Source organism: Monodon monoceros, unplaced genomic scaffold (genome assembly GCF_005190385.1).
Source record: "Monodon monoceros isolate NGI ecotype Baffin Bay Population unplaced genomic scaffold, NGI_Narwhal_1 Super_Scaffold_14, whole genome shotgun sequence".
Lineage (NCBI taxonomy): Eukaryota > Metazoa > Chordata > Mammalia > Artiodactyla > Monodontidae > Monodon > Monodon monoceros.
This window is the reverse complement of record NW_021703770.1, coordinates 32,426,737-32,446,289: the sequence shown is the minus strand read 5'-3', so window position 1 is coordinate 32,446,289 and position 19,553 is coordinate 32,426,737. Positions and strand designations below refer to the sequence as shown.

Below are 19,553 nucleotides of genomic sequence, written 5' to 3'. Positions count from 1 at the left end.
CCTTCCTTCCTTCCTTCCTTCCTTCCTTCCTTCCTTCCTTCCTTCCTTCCTTCCTTCCTTCCTTCCTTTTTGCTTTGAGCTTTCTAGAGGAGGCTGGCTTTAGATGTGCCCTACAAGTGTGCTTTCTTGCAGTTTTTATAGTTAAACCTGGGTTGGGCTACTCAGAGCTGTGCAGAAAAGTGGGAGGGTAGAGACTGGTGGGTTGGGCGGGGCAGCTGCTGCCTTTCAAGAGGTCAGGTAGCCAAGTAGTCAGAGTGAATCTGTGGCTCACATAGGCCTGGGAGACAAGTGTGCCCTGCCACTCTCTCCTTTTCCTCTGGGTTTCCCACTCCGCCACTGAGTTGTGTTCTGTTGAGAGCCCTCCTCCCCCAGAACTGTATAAACTTTCTCCTGCAGTCGGGAAAGTGTGGGGCTTCCCTCCTCTCAGAATAACTCAAGTAAATGGAATTTTGATTTTTGATGTTTCCTAGATTCTTTCCACACTTCTGAATAGATATGAAAAGGAAATTTGATTCAAAATAAAACACCACCTCTTGAGAGCCCTCAACTTAAAAAAGCAAAGAAACAACAAAAACCAACCAGGGCTGCCTGGAGAGTCAAGGCAGTGAGTCCGAGCTACACTAGAGGAGCAGCCTTGAGCCTGCCCCCTGCACAAGAGGGAACAGGCTGGGGTATGGGCCAGGCTCCGCCCGACCCGCTGCTCACGTGGCGTCGTGGTTTGGCTGTTGCCACAGGTACAGGCAGTGTAGGGCGCCTCTGTTTTATAGAGAAGTACCGTAGCCACAGCTCCTGGAAAACTTTTTTCATCTTCTACTTTGGTTATACAATATTTACGTGATAAAAATGGTAGGCTATTAATGTTATATATTTAAAAGATTACAAACGGCAAATATTTTTTTAAATTTAATCTTAGTTCAGGCGGAACAAATTAGTTTTCAATAAAAATTGAGCCACTGTGGGTTTTTATTTATTGCATGCATGTCTGTGTATGAGTCCTAGAAGCTCCTTCTGTTGGGGACAAACACCTCTGGGGAGAATCATTTCCTCCTTGGCACGTGTGCCTAGGGTGATCCGGGGCTACCCCCAGCCTTCCCCCAGGGAATGGACCAGGACAGGGGCAGAGTTGAGACCGCCCACACTTACAGGCCCTGATCCTGGCAGACTCCCTTGCAAAACACTATTGCTGGGTCTTCCTCTTTCCTTCCAATCCATGTTTCTTAAAAGAGGAGTCAATGCCTACCCCCCATCCTAAGCTACTACTCATGTCTGAATCCAGCATAACCTGCCTTTTATTAAAATTTCTTCATGCCAAATCTACAGGTATATTTTCACCCCTCACTAGTTTTCCTAGTTACTTCCAACCTCTCCTTTATTCCTTCTCTAGGGCTCTTCTCCTTTACCTGGCTGACATCTCACCCCTAAGACCTTTTCCCCCGACCCCACTTAGGTGAGATCTTCCTCATCTTTCAGGCATAGTCAGCTGCTTCCTCCACGAGTTTTAGTTTATGTCTGGACAGTAACACTTCTGCTGTGTTTCACTTGGTTTATCAGTTTACATTCTGTCCATTCCACTAGATGCCAAGCTTCTTGAGGGGAGAGAAGATTTTTTTTTTTTAAATTTTGTATAACCAGCACCTGGTATAGAGCCTGGCACAGAAAAGATGCTCAACCAGTGCTGACTAGTTGATGAACAAACTTCCATGTATGGTTCTGTGTATGTAGGTAATACCATGGTAAGCGGGCATGTGTCTTGTTAACAGGGCAATCAGGGTGCGGTCGGGCTGTGTCCTCTTCCATGATGAAAGGATCAATTTTGGTAGTATTTTTCTGGACGCCAGCTAAATGTGCATTTGGTACTTTAATTTCTCATATTTTATATATTATTGTGTTACGCTGTAGACTTTTTGATGAAACTTGGTTAACAACTCCAAGACTTCATTGCTAACATAGAAATATAATACCTACACTAATAAACCAAGGGGAAATTTCTCCTTTTTAACTTAACTAGAAATTACTGTTTTTCCCTGAAGCAAACAAATAGAAAGTTGTTTTAAAGCAAACCTTCCCAAGAAAAGATAGCTAGATTTGGAAATTAAAAATTATACTTAATGTGGTCTTTCATTTGGGTTAATTTCTCTTCACCGCTTCCAGGAATGGTGTTTGTCTGGCTCTAGGCGTTATTGTTTAATAAACCTTTTCTGGAAAAGTTCTTCCCTACCGCTGGTAATTTGAAGCCCTGAGTGGTTAACCAGAAGGAATGTTACGCAGACGATTAAAGCAGGGAATGGGTGCTTGAAGAGCATCCACCGAATGGATGCTCTGAGAATCTGTTTTAACGAAAGGTTAAAGCTGTCCCATAAAGAGATACTTGTTTAGATTATGAGGTTTCAGAATTAACATGTGCACACGCGCGCGCGCGCGCGCGCACACACACACACACACACACACACACACACAGAGATAAGTAAAACCTCTTAATAGACCCACCATGCTTAATACCATAAAATGCTTTAATTTCCTGTCTCGCATCTTTTTCTTTTTCACGTTTACCGGGTACCACCACATTGTCTACCCCTACTTGGTGGGCCGTTTTCTATATCTTTACTGATGTAATAAGACCATGTGTTCATCTCAAACATGTAATCTATGCTTTTTATTTGAGTTTATGTTTTTTGCTTGGGGCCTAATTATTTTCTTTCTTTAGAGATGCATTTAATGACACCTCAGATAACCTGATAGTCTCACATTTTTTCATATTATTTGGTTGGCTTAAAAATTTTAAAAAAACAAACAAAAAACCCCTGGCAATACAGTCTGATAGTTTCACGAGACTCATCTATTTACTGAACAAAACTATGGAGCTGGTCTTTTCAGCTGTCCTCCAGTGATGGCTGGAAGCCTCTCTCTCACTCTGCCTTTCAGCGGGAACAAATGTATGTCTTCGTTGCCTCTGCAGTACCCGCAAGTGTGGAATTAGGCAAATCTAAAGGGTTTTTTTCCCTGTTTACAAAATCTAAAACTTGCCAAGAGAAAGTTTTTCCCCAAATTTAATTAAGCTCTTTGAGGCTGGAGAAGCCAAAATAAGGATCCAATCTTAAGAAAACTCTTTGAATTGGCTCCAGGAACGCAGAGCTGCCACTAAATGTTTCTTCTCTTGAAAAGGCAAGTATTGAAAAAACCGAGAGCCCAATAAATGAGCATCTCATCATTGTTGAGAGATGCTGTGAGGCCAGCCTGTGTTATCTCCATTTCACAGATTGGGAAGCCAGCTTTTCTAAGGTGGCTGCTGATTCTGCTGTGCTCACACCTACAATCCCCAGATGCTGTGGTTCAGCATCACCAAAGAAAATAGTAAGAGCGGGAATTGCTTCCCTCCTTTGAGGGACACATTTACCTTCTTGAAGAAATGTATTTAAGAGAATTGGAATTTCAATTTTGAAATAACATCTAAATCCTCTAATAATTGTTGGAAAATAAGTAAACAGGAATAGCAACATGAGTAATTCAAATAGCAGTTAATGCAAAAATCCCTCGGAGAACAAACACCTCCCAACCCTATCGTCTACATAACAAACTTCCCTTCCTTTATCTGTGGACCAATTTGGTAAGTGATTGGGCAGCCACGGGCTATCGGGGAGGTTGAAAATGGAGGTTAATTTTAATGGATCTTGAGCCACTGAAGGAATTGGGTTTATAATTCCCAATTTATCAAAAGGTAATCCATCTGAGGATTTATACTTCTTGTAGTGTGTCTGTGTCCTGCACCACCAATTACCAAAAAGTTATTTCTTTTGTTTGAATCTATTCAGTCTGCAACTCAAAAGGACAATTATAGGAGCTGGAAAACTATTTCTGATATTAAGGGCTACTAGACACTAGAATGCGTCTTTGAGAGAGACCGTGGAATGTCTTATGACAGGACAGCAATTCTCAAGACTCTTGCTAATAATAAAGTATCATCATTTGAGAAAGAGTTCAGTTTTCTTTTATAAACTAGAGTTGGTTTAACTGGGAAGTGTTACAGTTTCTGGAAATAACTGGGGTGGGGAAAGTTTGGGAACTTGTGCTGGAGGGAGAGAGCCCTGTTTGCAGGTCTGAGATGATTTGGGCTGATTAACTTCTAATCCTAGGTACCTATAACGTCTTGTCCCCTTCCTCACTCTAAGACCGTTAGCGTATTAAGTAATGAAATGAAGATGGAGAACTGGGATAAAACATGAGTAGTCCGTGCAGTGCACAAGAATGAATTATTCACTGAAGCAACACCATGTCTTCATTCAGTAAATTGTCAGACTATGTCAGGTACTTTTGTGTTGTTCACAAATTTAAGAGATAAATAGTTTGAAAAGACAAAATAGGTAAATTGAAGTTAAATCTCACTGAATAACAGACTGATGAGAAGAGTTAAATTTTAAGCTCATCCAAGTTGAATTAAATTCAGAGCTAGAGGCCATGGTGTGTGTATAGGCACATATGCATGTGTGTATATGTGTCTACACACAGACTATGACCTACTTTCAATTTGAAATCAACTTTATGGGTCAAGATCAGCATTCTTTTTTTCCCCTTTTCCATTATGGTGTATTACAGGATACTGAATATAGTTTCCTGTGCTATACAGTAGGACATTGTTGTTTATCCATTCTGTGTATATTAGTTTGCATCTGCTAGCCCCAAACTCCCAATCCATCTCTCCCCCAATCCCCTGCTCCCTTGACAACCACAAGTCTGTTCTCTATGTCTGTGAGTCTGTTTCTGTTTTGTAGCTAAGTTCATTTGTGTCAAATTTTAGATTCCACATATGTGATATCATATGGTATTTGTCGTTCTCTTTCTGAGTTACTTCACTTAGTAGGATAATCTCTGGATCCATCCATGTAGCTGCAAATGGCATTATTTCATTCTTTCTTATAGCTGAGTAGTATTCCATTGTGTGTGTGTGTGTGTTATGTGTGTGTGTGTGTGTGTGTGTGTGTGTATCTCACATCTTCCTTATCCATTCATCTGTTTATGGACATTTAGGTTGTTTCCATGTCTTGGCTATTGTAAATAGTGATGCAATGAACATAAGGGTGCATGTATCTTTTCGAGTTATAGTTTTGTCCGGATACATGCCCAGGAGTGGGATTGGTGGATCATATGGCCCTTTTCTCCACACCCTCTCCAACATTTGTTATTTGTAGACTTTTTAATGATGACCATTCAGACTGGTGCGAGGTGGTACCTCATTGTAGTTTTGATTTGCATTTCTCTAATAATTAGCAATGTCGAGCAGCTTTTCATGTACCCATTGGCCATCTGTGTATCTTCTTTGGAGAAACATCTATTTAGGTCTTCAAGACCAGCATTTAAACAATGAAGTCAAATAGAGTAAAAATACTAGCATATCTGAATGCAGTAATGGGTTACAATGTAAAATGCTTTTCTTCCTCTAAGTTTATGGTCAGTGCAATTGAAAGCTATCTCATGGGCCTATATAATTCCTTCTCAAGAAATAGAAGGGTGAGTCAAACACAAAGAAAATATTAGGTTTAGCCTACTGGGAAAATTCCAAGAAAGAGTTCATCTTAAATGATGTATGGAGAGTAAATATCAATAATATTATTAATAGCTCCAGCTTTAATAGTGCCAAAGAGTCGTTCTATGCCAATCACATCCTGTGAGTCACAACTTACGTTTCCATAATGTCAGCCCCCTTTGTTCTGGATTATGTATGGAAAGGTGCTCGTTGGAAACGTTATATATCACAGAAAGCAAAAGGCTCTGCTTTGTACGTAGAGAGAACTTCTTAGGCTTCAATCCCAGCTTGGCCCTTTCAAAACTAAGTGACTGCTGGGGAGGAGAGGTACTTGACACGTTTGCCTGTTATACCAAGTAGGAATCATAAAAAAAGCTACTGATCAGAATTGCCTGAGGTTGTGTTTGTGAAGTATGTGTATTTAGCACACACTAAGCTCTCAAAAACTGGTGGCTGTTCCTACTATTTGCTCAGGGCCCAGGACCCAGTGATGGAAATACATTTAGTGCCTCTAAAAATCAGCTCAAGTGTCAACACACTTAAGGAAACCCAGGTTACCTCTGACTTGGTAAAAGTATCATAAAGGAAATCATGGACTCATTAGTGGTCTCGTGAGTCATTCAGATTTTAAGAAGCTGCTTCTTTGATTTTGAAAACAGAAAAAAAAGAAAAAGTCTCAGAACCTACTTGGACTAAGGTTTATTTATTTTACCTATTTCAAGTCAGGGCGAATACTCCTAGAATGACCCTCAACTGTTTCCTGAATTTGAGCTGATCCCATCTGGCCGTTGCAGACAGAGAAAAGCAGATGTTTGAGGACGGGAGGGATGGGGCAAAGTGGGGAGTAAGCGTTGTTTCTGTCACTGACCACAGGACTAGCAGGGTCTGTTCCCTTAGACATCGCCTCTATTTTGTGGCTGAGGAAATACAAGTGCAGAGAGGTTCGGTAACTTTTCACTGGACGTCTTAGGGCTTGTGAGAGGAGGATAGAAGTTAAATTCAGGTCCCCACCAGTGTGGGGATAGAAATTAAATTCAGGTCCCTACCAGTGTCCTTTCTCTCTGTGCTTTGGGCACCACTCTATAAATGGACTCCTTGTAGCATCCTGACCCCAAATACATGAACTACCCCAAGTTCTTGGCTTTTCAAGATAGGCATCTTCTTAGGCTGTGGTGTGTTGCACACTGAATTGGCAGTAGCGCCCTGAGCCATTTTCAGCACTCAGCTTCATTATTGCACTAGTCCAGGCAGAATCTACACCTTTCAAAAGAGAAGCAATTTTTACTTTAATTACAGCACTTCTTTTTATCTCCAACAATACATACAAAAAATAATTGAAAGGGGTATTTATAATTTACCAAGCACATGAAGCGTAATTAAGTTGAAGGAATTAATAGTTCCTTTGACCGCATTCCAGAATCACACTTACACAGTCAGTCTGAAGAAAACTCAATCTACAAAAGTCTGAATTTAAAGACCTTTTAACAGACCACTGATTCCATGCAAAAAAATTTTAAAAGATAACAAAGGATTCACCGTCCTGCTTTCCATCACAATTAAAATAGAATTGAATCCCATAATTTCAGCATAGAATATAACTTGCCAAAAACATACAGAAAGTATTGCACATCCACGTGTGCCTAGCAGCCCTTTGCTGAAACACTGTCAAGTTTATCATCTTTGCCCCGACATCCCTTGCTTTCTCAGAAGGGCTAGTTTGTGAGCTCCATCTTCCTGGGGCCTGCAGGACACACCCCTGACTTTGCCCTCCTTTGTCAAGGCATTTGCAGTGGTCCAAAAATGTCCAGTCTCTCCACATCATCAAACTTACATTCCCCAGCACTTCTCTACCAGTTAGTTGCCACGTAGGCTGTGCTATGATTTTTCTCTGTAAGATATTACTATCTGGTGGCCATTTAGTGTTTAATTTGCAAGATAAATATAGGCAGTGGTTAAAAGTATGGCCTTTGGCATTAAACAGACCAAGATTCAAATCACAGGTTGGTCTGTTACCAGCCACGTTATTTTTCACGAGCAGCTTAACTTCCCTGTAGGAGGATGCTGATACCTACCTACCTACCTCCCAGAGCGGTGGTGGGGATTAGATGAGGTAATGTCAGTGGAAGGCTTGGCACTCAGTAAGCTCTCAGTCTGTGGCAGTTACTACTGTCCCAGGAGCATTTGCGTTTTCACGTCAGGAGATGACAGTGTCTGTTCCTAAAGGAAAGTGAGTTCTAGGATGGGATTCCAGGCAAGAGAATAGCAAATGTTTTGGAGCAGGTGGTACCCACGTCTCACCACGTAGGTAACTGCCTGGTCCTCCTGTATGTGGTGTTGATGTCCGCCCAAGAGGGGAGACCTTTGAGGAAGCAGAACAATCTGTCTCATGGACGTCATGGGTAGTTGATGTAGGACATCAAGGCATACCTAGCGCTTTCCAAGACTATATGTGGGATAAATCAAATGCACACCAAGGATTCAGTCATTTCAATTTGCAGTAGATCCATTCTACCCAGGATGGTCTCCAGAGCAGCAGCAACAGCCCTGCCTGGGCGCTGATTAGAAAGGCAGATTCTTTGCCACGTCCCAGACCTGCTGAATCAAAATCTCTGGGAGTGGGCTCGGACATCTGCATTTTACCAGAGCCCTCCAGTGATTCGGATGCACCCCAGCATTTGATTATCCCTGTTATAGAACATCCACACAAGCCTATAAACTACGAGAATCCAGACACCATCCGTCTGCGTCTTTGGAGGACATCCTAACAGGCCCTAGAGAATCCCTACGGCTGTGCGTTCCCATATGCCTCACTCTGACATGCCAAGGACGCACTCAGCCTGAGAACAGACCCTGGAAAGTTTGACTCTATCGCCGGCAACATGACATTAACAGTGAGATCAACTTCACTCTTATTTCATTAGACGAACTCTCATTTCTTCTTCCCAGGGATGCGTTGTTTTTGATGGTTTGAGCTGGTTGTGTACTTTAGGGTTATTCCTTTGTGTTAATGACTAAGATTACTAAGAACTACCTTCGTAACTCAGATTCCGTTGACATACATTTTTTAGAAACTTGTTTTAGCCAATTGTAGTTTTGTGCCATCATGTCACTTTTTGGAAACATCTAAGCCATATTTCTATTTATATCCCCATGCTCACCAAGTAGATGCTAGTATTCTATAGATATTTACAAACCAGTGTACAAAACCTGTAGTTTTTGTGTTGCCTCATCATTTTTTTAAAGAAATGAGAGTCCATTCGAAATGCAATACGAAGCATTTTATTGGGCTTCACTTTATGGCGCTTAACAGATACTGCTTTTTAAAAAATTGGATGTTTGGGGCAACCCTACATGGAGCAAGTCTATTGGCACCATCTTCCCAACAGCATTTTCTCACTGCACGTCTCTGTGTCTCATTTTGGTAATTTTCTCAGTGTTTCAAACTTTTTTATTGTTACTGAATTTGTTATGGTAATCTGTGATTAGTGATCTTTGATGTTGTTATTGTAATTGTTTTGGGACACCACAAACCGCACCTATACAAGACGACAAACTTAATTGATAAATGTATGTGTTCTGACTGCTGCACCGACAGGCCATTCCCCCATCTCTCTCCGTCTCCTCGGGCCTCGCTGTTCCCTGAGACACAACATTGAAATTAGGCCAATTAATAACCCTACAGTGACCTCTAAGTGTTCAAGTGAAAGGACAAGTCTCACATCTCTACATTTAAATCAAAAGCTAGGCGTGATTAAGCTCAGTGAGGAAAGCATGTCAAAAGCCAGGACAGGCCAGCAGCTAGACCTCTTGCTCCAAACAGTAAGCCAAGTTGCGAATGCAAAGGAAAAGTTCTTGAAGGAAATTAAAAGTGCTACTCCAGGGAACACACGAATGATAAGAAAGCAAAACAGTCTTATTGCTGACATGGAGAAAGTTTTACTGGTCTGGATAGAAGATCAAACCAGCCACAAGATTCCCATAAACCAAAGCCTAATCCAGAGCAAGTTCCTAACTCTCTTGCATTCTGTGAAGGCTGAGAGAGGTGAGAAAGCTAGAGAATAAGAGTTGGAAGCTAGCCGAGCTTGGTGTATGAGGTTTAAGGAAAGATGCCGTCTCCGTAACATAAAAGTGCAAGGTGAAGCAGCAAGTGCTGATGTAGAAGCTGCAGCAAGTTACTCAAAAGATCAAGCTAAGATAATTAATAAAGGTGACTACACTTAACAACAGATTTTCAGTGTAGACGAAACAGCCTTATATTGGAAGAAGATGCCATCTAGGACTTGCATAGCTAGAGAGGAGAAGTCAATGCCTGGCTTCAAAGCTTCAAAGGACAGGCCGACTCTCTTGTTAGGGGCTAATGCAGCTGGTGCCTTGAAGTTGAAGCCAGTGCTCATCTACCATTCTGAAAATCCTAGGTTTCTTAAGAAATATGCTAAATCTACTCTGACTGTGCTCTATAAGTGGAACAACAAAGCCTGGATGACAACACATGTGTTTACTGAATATTTTAAGCCCACTGTTGAGACCTACTGCTCAGAAAAAAAGATTCCTTTCAAAGTATTACTATTGCCCATTGACAATGCAGCTGGTCACCCAAGAGCTCTGATGGAGAGGTACTATGAGATTACTGTTGTTTTCATGCCTGCTAACACACATCCATTCTGCAGCCCATGGACCAAAGAGTAATTTCGACTTTCAAGTTTTATTATCTAAGAAATACATTTTGTAAGGCTATAGCTGCCATAGATGGTGATTCTTTTGATGGATCTGGGCAAAGTAAATTGAAAACCTGGAAAGGATTCACCATTCTAGATACCATTAAGAACGCTTGTGGTTCATGGAAAGAGGTCAAAATATCAACATTAACAGGAGTTTGGAAGAAGTTGATTCCAACCTTCATAGACGACTTTGAGGGGTTCAAGATTCAGAGGAGGAAGTAACTGCAGATGTGGTGGAAATAACAACAGAACCAGAGTTAGCGACTCAGCCTGAAGATGTGACTGAATTGCTGCAACCTGATGATAAAACTTTCATGTATGCGGAGTTGCTTCTTACGGTTGAGCAAAGGAAAAAACTTAGTTGATAAAGCAGCGGCAGGGTGTGAGAGGTTTGACTCCAGTTTTGGAAGAAGTCCTGTTTTGGGTAAAATGCTATCAAACAGCATTGCATGCTACAGAGAAATCGTTCTTGAAAAGAAGAGTCAGTCAATTCGGCAAACTTCATTGTTGTCGTGTTTTAAGAAATTCCCACAGCCACCCGAGCCTTCAGTAACCACCACCCTGATCAGTCAGCAGCCACCAACATCCAGGCAGGACCCTCCACCTGCAAAAAGATTATGACTCACTGAAGGCCCAGATGATGGTTAGCATTTATAGCAATAACGTATTTTTAAATTAAGGTTTGTACATTTTTTTAGACATAATGCTATTGCATACTTAATAGCCTACAATACAGACTAAACATAACTCTTGTATGCGCTAGGAAACCAAAACATTTGTGTGACTCACTTTATTTCAATATTGGCATTATTGGGGTGGTCTGGAATGAAACCCACAATATATTGGAGCCACGCCTGTATGTTCACAATTAAATGCTTTAAAATTCTTTTAAAGTAGGGTGATTACTTTTTAGCTACAGTGGCTCTCATACAAGAATAAGCCATACACTCAAATCACATGACTTCCAATCATAGGAGGGAATCTCAGATGCAGGGGTTGATGGTAACTCTCAGTAATTGTATGTTCATATTCTAAGTCGCAGAACCTGTAAATATGACCTTATTTGGGAGAAAGGCCTTTGCAGATGTAATGAGTTAAGCATCTCAAGATGAGATCATCCTGGTTTAGGGTGGGCCCTAAATCCAATGACAAGTCCTTAGAAGAGAAGAAAAAGGGGGAAGAAACACAGAGACACACAAGAGTACATCACGTGCAGGCAGAGGCAGAGATTAGAGTGATATGTCTGCAAGTCCAGGGATGTCAAGCATTGCCAGCCACCAGCAGAAGCTAGGAGAGGCATGGAACCTCCAAAAGGAACCAATACTGCCAACACCTTGATTTGGAACATCTGGCTCCAGAACAATGAGAGAATAAATTTCTGTGGTCTTAAACTTCCAAGTTTGTGGTATTTGTTATGGCAGCTCTAGGAAACTAAGCTCGTTACACCAGCTCATTACAATACCTTTTTTTTTCTTTTGGCTGCGTTGGGTCTTCGTTGCTGCGCACAGGCTTTCTTTAGTTGTGGTGAGCGGGGGCTACTCTTCGTTGAAGTGCATAGGCTTCTCATTGCAGTGGCTTCTCGTTGCAGAGCACTGGCTCTAGGCACGTGGGCTTCAGTAGTTGCAGCATGCGAGCTCAGCAGTTGCGGCACGCAGACCCTAAAGCACACGGGCTTCAGTAGTTGCGGCGTGTGGGCTCAGTAGTTGCAGCGCACGGGCTCTAGGGTGAGCGGGCTTCAGTAGTTGTTGTGCTCGAGCTCAGTAGTTGTGGCTCGTGGGCTCTAGAGCGCAGGCTCAGTAGTTGTGGCGCACGGGCTTAGTTGCTGCGCAGCATGTGGAATCTTCCTGGACCAGGGCTCAAACCCGTGTCCCCTGCATTGGCAGGTGGATTCTTACCACTGCACCACTGAGGAAGTCCTACAATACCTTTTACTGGTTGCAGCTATCAGTATTTACAAAATTTGGGTTTGAGAAACTTCCTTGAGGAAATAAATTCAGGAAGAATTAACGACAGGTTGTGGAGGTTTTATTCCTACACCAAGGGTCATGAACCCTTAAGCAAACAACAGTTATCAAAGGACATTAAGACAGTTTTCAGAAACAGGAGACACATCTATTAGCATTTTGTTTATTGGACTAAAATGCATGTGGACAAAGCAATATCAACGTGTGTAAGTCGTGTACAAAACTTTGACAGTCACCACATGATAGCAGAGCTGTTTCACCATCTATAGGTGAGTGGCTTAGAGACTAAAAACAAAGGGGTAGAGAAGAACAGATATGTCTTTTATAAGGTTAAAGAGGAGTGTGTGACATTAGTCTCTTAGTTATATTTTTGTTTAGACTGCTCATGGATCCATTATTCATTCATTTACTCAACAAATTTATGGAATGCATCTTATCTGGATAATGTTAAACTCTGAGAAAGTAGCAGTATTTAAGTTCCTTGCCTTTACATAGCATGTATAGCTAATGGGAAATGGCAGTGTTAAATAAATAAACAAATAAATAAAACATTGATATGTAGTATGAAGGAAATAAGCAAGGTAATGTAGCCACCCAATAAAAAGTAGCCTGACCAGTCTTGTTTTTTTTGTTTTTGGCATAAAAAGCATATTAAACGTAGTATGTTTTTCATTTATTTATTTGTCTAATTATTTGTATTCTGTCTCCTTCTGAACTGTAAGCGCCGTTAGATCAGGGACCTAGTCTTATTTTCTGCTGTTTCTTAAGCGTGAAGATGCTGCCCAGTATATAGGGAACACACAGTAAATATTTGTTCAATACCTTTGTTGATTGAGTAAGTGAACATGATAGAGAGAAACTGACAGAGACCCTGTGCAAGACCCAGAAAGCATTTATTTGTGTTTTTATTGCATTTGTTTTTAAAATTCTTTACTTTTCTAAGCTAACATTTTTTCAGGGGAGGAATTTTTCAGGTAGAGAAGGTGTGGAAAAATAAAAACTTAAAAAGATCTAGGTTAAGTGTTTGACCAGACCATTTTGATTTCTCTTTATTGCTAGATATGGCATTTGCTTTTTAAATTTAGATTGATTTATGATTTTAAAAATGCTTATTAAAAATTGCAAAACAAAATTGTAAGATTATCTTTTAAAGCAAATAGCTATGAAGAATCAGGGAACTCAGTTCCTTTAAGTTCAGTGATCTATTTTCTTTTCAGAATTTTAAGAAACTGGCTGGCCTGCTGAAAGCACAGTTTTGCATTTGAAATCATCTGAAATATAGTCATAAAGCCTTTTTTTAAACTTGTAGGATATAAAATCATTTTCCTTTGCTTTCTGTTTTATCGCTTAGCTTTAAATATTTACTTTAAATCGATAAGAAAATTTGAATTCCCTAAGAGAAAAATGAGCAAAAGACAGAACAATAAACTGTTACAATAAATGAATAAATTTTAAAAACAAAGAGAAAGAATATAAAGAAACACAAAGAGCCAGAAATTAAATAGAAGACTGTTCTATTCTTTAGCAATCAAGGAATTGCAAATAAAATAATGTTAGCATGCTTTGCATACCAACTTGGAAAGAGACAGTTTGAGGAAACAGGAAGTCACACACTGTTATTGTGAATATAGACTGTTTTAACCTTTCTAGGAGCAATGTGACAAAGTGAATTAGAAGCCTCAAAAATATATTTGCCTTTGACCTATTAATTTCACTTCTGAGAATATATGTTAATGAACTAATGAAGTATATATGACTATTTTGCCATAAAGATAATTAGATGAAGTGCTATTTAAGGTAGCAAAGTATTATACATCATTTAAGGGTCCAATAGGAGCAAAATAAAGTTATAGCATTTTATTTCAACCCAAGATAATAGTATTTGGACATTAAAACTATTTTCCACAATTTTATTTAGTGACATGGAAAGATGCTGAAGATGTATTAAAGGGAAAAGAAGCAAATTAAAAAATAATTGTTACAGTGTTGTGTAAAAATATTTACGTATTTTCGAGAAAGGGAGACAGAGACTGAGATAGGAAAAATGAAGTCTACACAGATGTGTTTGTAGTGGGTGAGTAGATTGTGCCTGCTTTTAAATATTTTTCTTATTTGTTCATGGTATACGACTTTCCTATGGTGAACACACAAGCTTCTATGTCAAAGTGTGTGTGCTTTATTTAAAATGTAAAGATCTATAGTTTTGCTTTAAAGTTTCCCTGAGGAAACCAATAAAATTATAGACAAAGGGCATGAATAGGCAGTTTGTATAAGGAGACACCTCGTTGGCTATCCTGGATGTGAAGAGATGCTTGAACTCATAGGTGATAGAAGAAATGCAACTATAATATCATTAACATACCACTTTGTACCCACTGGATTGGCCACAAAAGTAGAAATTTGGTGAGAAAGAGGGGAAATAGAATTCTGGTCAGAGTATAGATTGACATGACCCATTATAGGAAGTGAGTCTGAGGGCCATTCTGGAGAGCACATCTCAGTAGGTTTTTCTGAATTTAACCAGCAATCCAGGTCCCAGTAATAAGGAGTTATTTTAAAAACACAAAATCAAACTGACTTTGTTTTATTATGGATTATTATGAACTTATTATTATTATTTTATTTATTATTATTATTGGCCATGCCACACGGCTTACATGATCTTGGTTCCTCAACCAGGGATCCACCGGGGCCCCAGCAGTGAAAGTGCTGAGTCCCAACCACTGGACCGCCAGGGAATTCCCCTAAACTTATTGATATTATTCGTATGGCCTTTGTTTTATTATTATTTGTGTTATGGATAGAAAAATCAAATAGGAGTCCTGCTTCTCCCAACCTAATTCACACGAACAAAATGAGTTATATTAGTAAGAGAAGGTAGTTAAAATCTTGGTAAAGGATCACATGAATTTAGATTTTGTGATAAATGAGGAGGAAATGATCTAAAAATGATCAGATATGTGAATTTTAGGAAAGCAGACTTCAAAATCTTACAGCATTAACATAGAAAACTTGCTGAAGCCTCAAGAAGCCACCAGCCCTGGAGTGATGGGGCCACTTAGAACACAGGATGAGGAAATGCCCATTTGGCCAGAAACATGTCAAATTTTGTAGACAATGAACACTTTATACTTTATACTGGAAGTCAATCATAATAACTCATCCTAACTCAGAGAGAAACATATTCAAAAAGATTTTGTAAACAAAAAGACCTCCAATATCATTAGTATTGAACCCTCCTCTGGCCCCCATTGTGGGGCTGGAGTGTGATGACTCCAAGAGAAGTGTGCAGGGTCTAATTGTGAAGTGTCTGATGGGTCATGGGGTAAGTTTTAGCCTGAAAAAAATTATTAAAAGCACGTGATTAGAGTTTTCATTTTAGAGAAATAGTTATGGAAGTTTAGAAAGAAAGAACATATGTGATCAGGTGATCAAGTTGTGAGTGAACCAGACCTCAAAGAAAAGCAGATGGGCCTTACCGTCATGCCAGCCAAGCAGGACATGGCCAGTGTTTACTTAGTACCCAAGGGATGGAGTGAAGGTAGGATGTCATATCCAAGGAGGCCAAGAGTAGGGGAAAAATCTAGATGGTAAGCATAAGCTAAAAACCTCAGGAAGTAGTGAGGATTAAGCTACTAGGAACGTCGTGTCTAGACCTGAAGACCAGCTAAGGCAGTGACAGTGGAGACAGAGGAATATCACAGTGTTGTCTGTGGTACCAGAGAGCTGGAGACCACTGAAGGGTCCATCTCTGGGGAGAGGGGATAAGTAAATTGTAGTTGGTGGTCACCACTAAATTCTATGCAGCCACAGCTAGGATTTAGGCTTACAACCAGCAACGTGGATACGTCTGAAAAGGCCCATAGCGAGGGTTGCCAGATAAAATACAGGGTGCCCAGTTAAATTTGATTTTCTGTTAAACAACAAATACTTTTTTAGAGTATGATCCAAATATTTGCTAAATCTGGCAACCCTAGTCACAGTACGGCACAGTTTGTGAAAATGAAAACTATGTACACAGGCAAATCAACCCAACTTATTTCATAAGGATACAGAGCAAACATGTTGATAGCTATTGTGTCTGGGGGTGGGGGATAGAGACAATAAAAAGGAATAAATAAATATTACATAAATAAAGAAATAAGAGAGGGCCTTGAGGGGACAGGTGGTGGTAATGAGCTGAGTACGATTGACTCAATTCTCTGTACCTGAATCCAAAAAGAAGTAAAAAATAAGTTTTTCTGCACTCTTGGATTTCTTCACTGAAGCCCCGGAGACCCTGCCTGGCTGATAAAGAGAATATTCTGTCCTATGAAACGATCCCTATGGAATACTCTGGCACTGCCGGCAAAATTCAGTGGCAGAAAAGTGAGTAGGAGAGGGACTAGGCAGGTGGTTCATCTGGAACCTTGTCAGGAGGAAGAAATGTATAAACCGAGTTAAAAAGGAAACTAATGAACAAATCAGTTAGGAACATTGCTTCACCTAGGTTTACTCTTTTAATAGAGGAACATGCTTACATTCTTATAGAGTAAATATTAGTAAAAGATTATCAGCAAGCACAAATCCTTAACTGTTGCCATGGAGACAGACAGAAGAATAGGCAAAGTTGCCATTTCCCCACTGGAAAAATGATAATTCAATACATGTCGCCCAGTAACGCTGATTCTTTTAATACCTTTTTCTTTTTTCATGTCACAGCTGATTACAAGGAGAGCTTTAATACGATTGGCAACATTGAAGAGATTGCATATAACGCTGTCTCCTTCACCTGGGACGTGAATGAAGAAGCTAAGGTGAGTGTAAAAGTAGCACTGATTCATTGGTCGTACCTTTTAAATACCGTGTCCTTTCTCTGCAGAGGATTCTTTTACAAAAGCCTCTGAGTAGGGAAAGATCTGTTAACTTGAGCCAGAAAAAAGGGAAATGAACCTATGATCTTTCTCTTGAGTCACACACATTCAATTACGTGCAGCTAAATTGCCTTTTGTGGAGCAAGGAGAAAGGGGGTGTACCTATTCCCCTGTGGCCTCCCGCTGAACGGGCCAGGCCCCTTGTCCCTCCCAGATCCTCCAGGCCCCCAAGCTCCATTTTAGCACTTGGGGCTGACAGGATTGGGCCAGGAAAATCTTTTCTACCTGCACTGCAGTTTCCCCAAACACCTCTCCAACTGCTGCCTTCTTCAGAGGCAGGAAGGTGCTCAGAGCTACTGTCTGCACAGGTAAGCAGCTGGGCAAGCCTCCCGACCCCTGGCCCCTTTGAGGCTTCATCTGGTCAAAGGAGGGTGCAGGAAGCAGGGCTGCAGGTCTCTGAACTTGACTCCCTGAGGAAGAGCCACCACCGTGACCTTGAGCCATTTCTTTCCTGTTAACCTCAAGCTTAAGCTTTTCTTATTTCTGTCTGGTGCCAGCATGGTTAAGAAGGGCAACAGTAAAATCTCTGGCCAGGTGCATCCTGAGGATAGATGTCCACCGTTGCATGGATTCGGGTAAAAAAGTGAGACTTGATGATACTCAGATTTGCTTTCCAACCATGAGTCTCTGAGTTTATGAGAACTGAACTTTGCTGCTATGCCCACTCTTCTTCCTGTGTTCTGTACCTTCTGATTCTCGATCCTTATTTTGCACCAAAGGGAAGGTTCCGGGTGAACCCTAAGCTTGTTTTCTGCTTCGGTTATGTACCATCTAGGAGGGCGTTAGAAGACTTTGTCTTGGAATTAATGAAAAGGTCAATGTAAACAACTACTTTCAATGCTTCATTGTCTGTAAGCAGGGGAAGGCCAGGTGAGAAAGGAAACTGGATGGGAGTTTGTGGGCATGACTTAGAGAAGAAGATGAATTGCTCAGTGTCTCATTTCACTCAGGTATAAAACAAAGTAAATGAAATGGGCTTTAGGCCCAAGAAAGGTGACCTAAATGGGCAAGCAGAAACAGAGCTCCATAGTAGCTGGGAGAATGTTCCAGTGGGTCAGTGCATCTGAGGGAAGGCAGGAGGCCTTGTGATGTGATGGGCACAGAAGTGCAGGAAAAGCTTCTCCTCGAGGCCCCACTCCACCTCCGTTTAAAGTTCCTCACCCAAGCCCCAGGCTTTCTCCTCGTGCCCGCTTCTCTTCTCCCAGAGGCTAGATTACTGGGCTGGGTAAGGAAAAGGCAGTGTGTGCCATGGTATCAGGGTTGGAATCCTGGCAAGTCAGCTGACCTCTCTGGGCCTCAGTTCGCTCATGTAAAGCAAAACAAAACAAAACAAAACAAACTTTTCCGATTGTCCCTGCTGTAGCAAGCATGTGCTGGGAGCACGATGTGTGAAAATCCAGTCTCTGAGGGAGGTAAGGGAATCATTAGCTGGACAGCAGTGTGTGTGAGGAGGGAGAGGCAGGCCCAAGCAGAGCCATCCATTGGGAAGACAATGGGATCCTATACTTGGAAGTGCCTTGTCAAGGTAAAGCAAGCTGTAAAGTGAGCTGTAACTGCAGCCCTAAATTTCCTTATCGTGCAATCTGATAACACGTGCTAGAAGGTGAATGTGTTAACTGTTACCAGTCAATAAGGACCTTTTAAAGAAAATGCCTAAACCTGAAGGGACATCTTGAATGATGGCGGCTCTATGGTCAACCAGTGGGGTAGTTAATTGGGGGTTGAGTTGACTTTTCTTGCATTTCCCATAGGTAAGGCTCACTTTTCTTGTTGAAATATGTATGTTTGTGCACGTGTATTGTTCCAGGCTGACACATTTAAGGTCACATCTGCTTTGACAAATGGCAGTGCTTGCTTGCTGTAGTAAAACTTGTTTCTTTAATACATATTTTCAGTAACTATTATTTGGTAGTTGCAATTGTGTGCAGTTTGGGTTAATAGATGAGTAATAAAAATAGCTCCAAATACTTCTGCCAAACTACTGGAAGAGCTTTTAAAGAAAAACCATAAAAGTTAAATCCATTTCATTAGGTAGGCTGAGAAGATTTTTTTTTTCAACCTGCAGGATGTAAGGTTTTTCTTTAAAATATCATTGATTTTGGGCTTCCCTGGTGGCGCAGTGGTTGAGAGTCCGCCTGCTGATGCAGGGGACACGGGTTCGTGCCCCGGTCCGGGAAGATCCCACATGCCGCGGACCGGCTGGGCCCGTGAGCCATGGCCGCTGAGCCTGCGAGTCCGGAGCCTGTGCTCCACAACGGAAGAGGCCACAACAGTGAGAGGCCCGCATACCGCAAAAAAACCCACAAAAAACATATCATTGATTTTATAATAAGCAGGCTGCAAAAAAACCCAAAATTACATGATTGGGAAAAAGGTTTTCAACAAAGCAGGGCATAAAATCCTCTCACGGTGGGACTGTTTGTGACTTTCATACTGTGAA

The 19,553-nt window shown here is 41.0% G+C and overlaps 1 protein-coding gene across 4 annotated transcripts in view; it reads left to right on the top strand.

Annotated features, from left to right (window-relative positions):
- Positions 1–19,553, top strand: part of GRHL2 (grainyhead like transcription factor 2) — a 164,146-nt gene that overhangs the window by 86,461 nt on the left and 58,132 nt on the right. For all 4 annotated transcript variants that reach the window (XM_029223040.1, XM_029223039.1, XM_029223042.1 and 1 more), the window contains exon 8: positions 16,902–16,996. In XM_029223040.1, the coding sequence (XP_029078873.1) occupies positions 16,902–16,996 (95 nt within the window). The remainder of the gene's footprint in view (positions 1–16,901; positions 16,997–19,553) is intronic.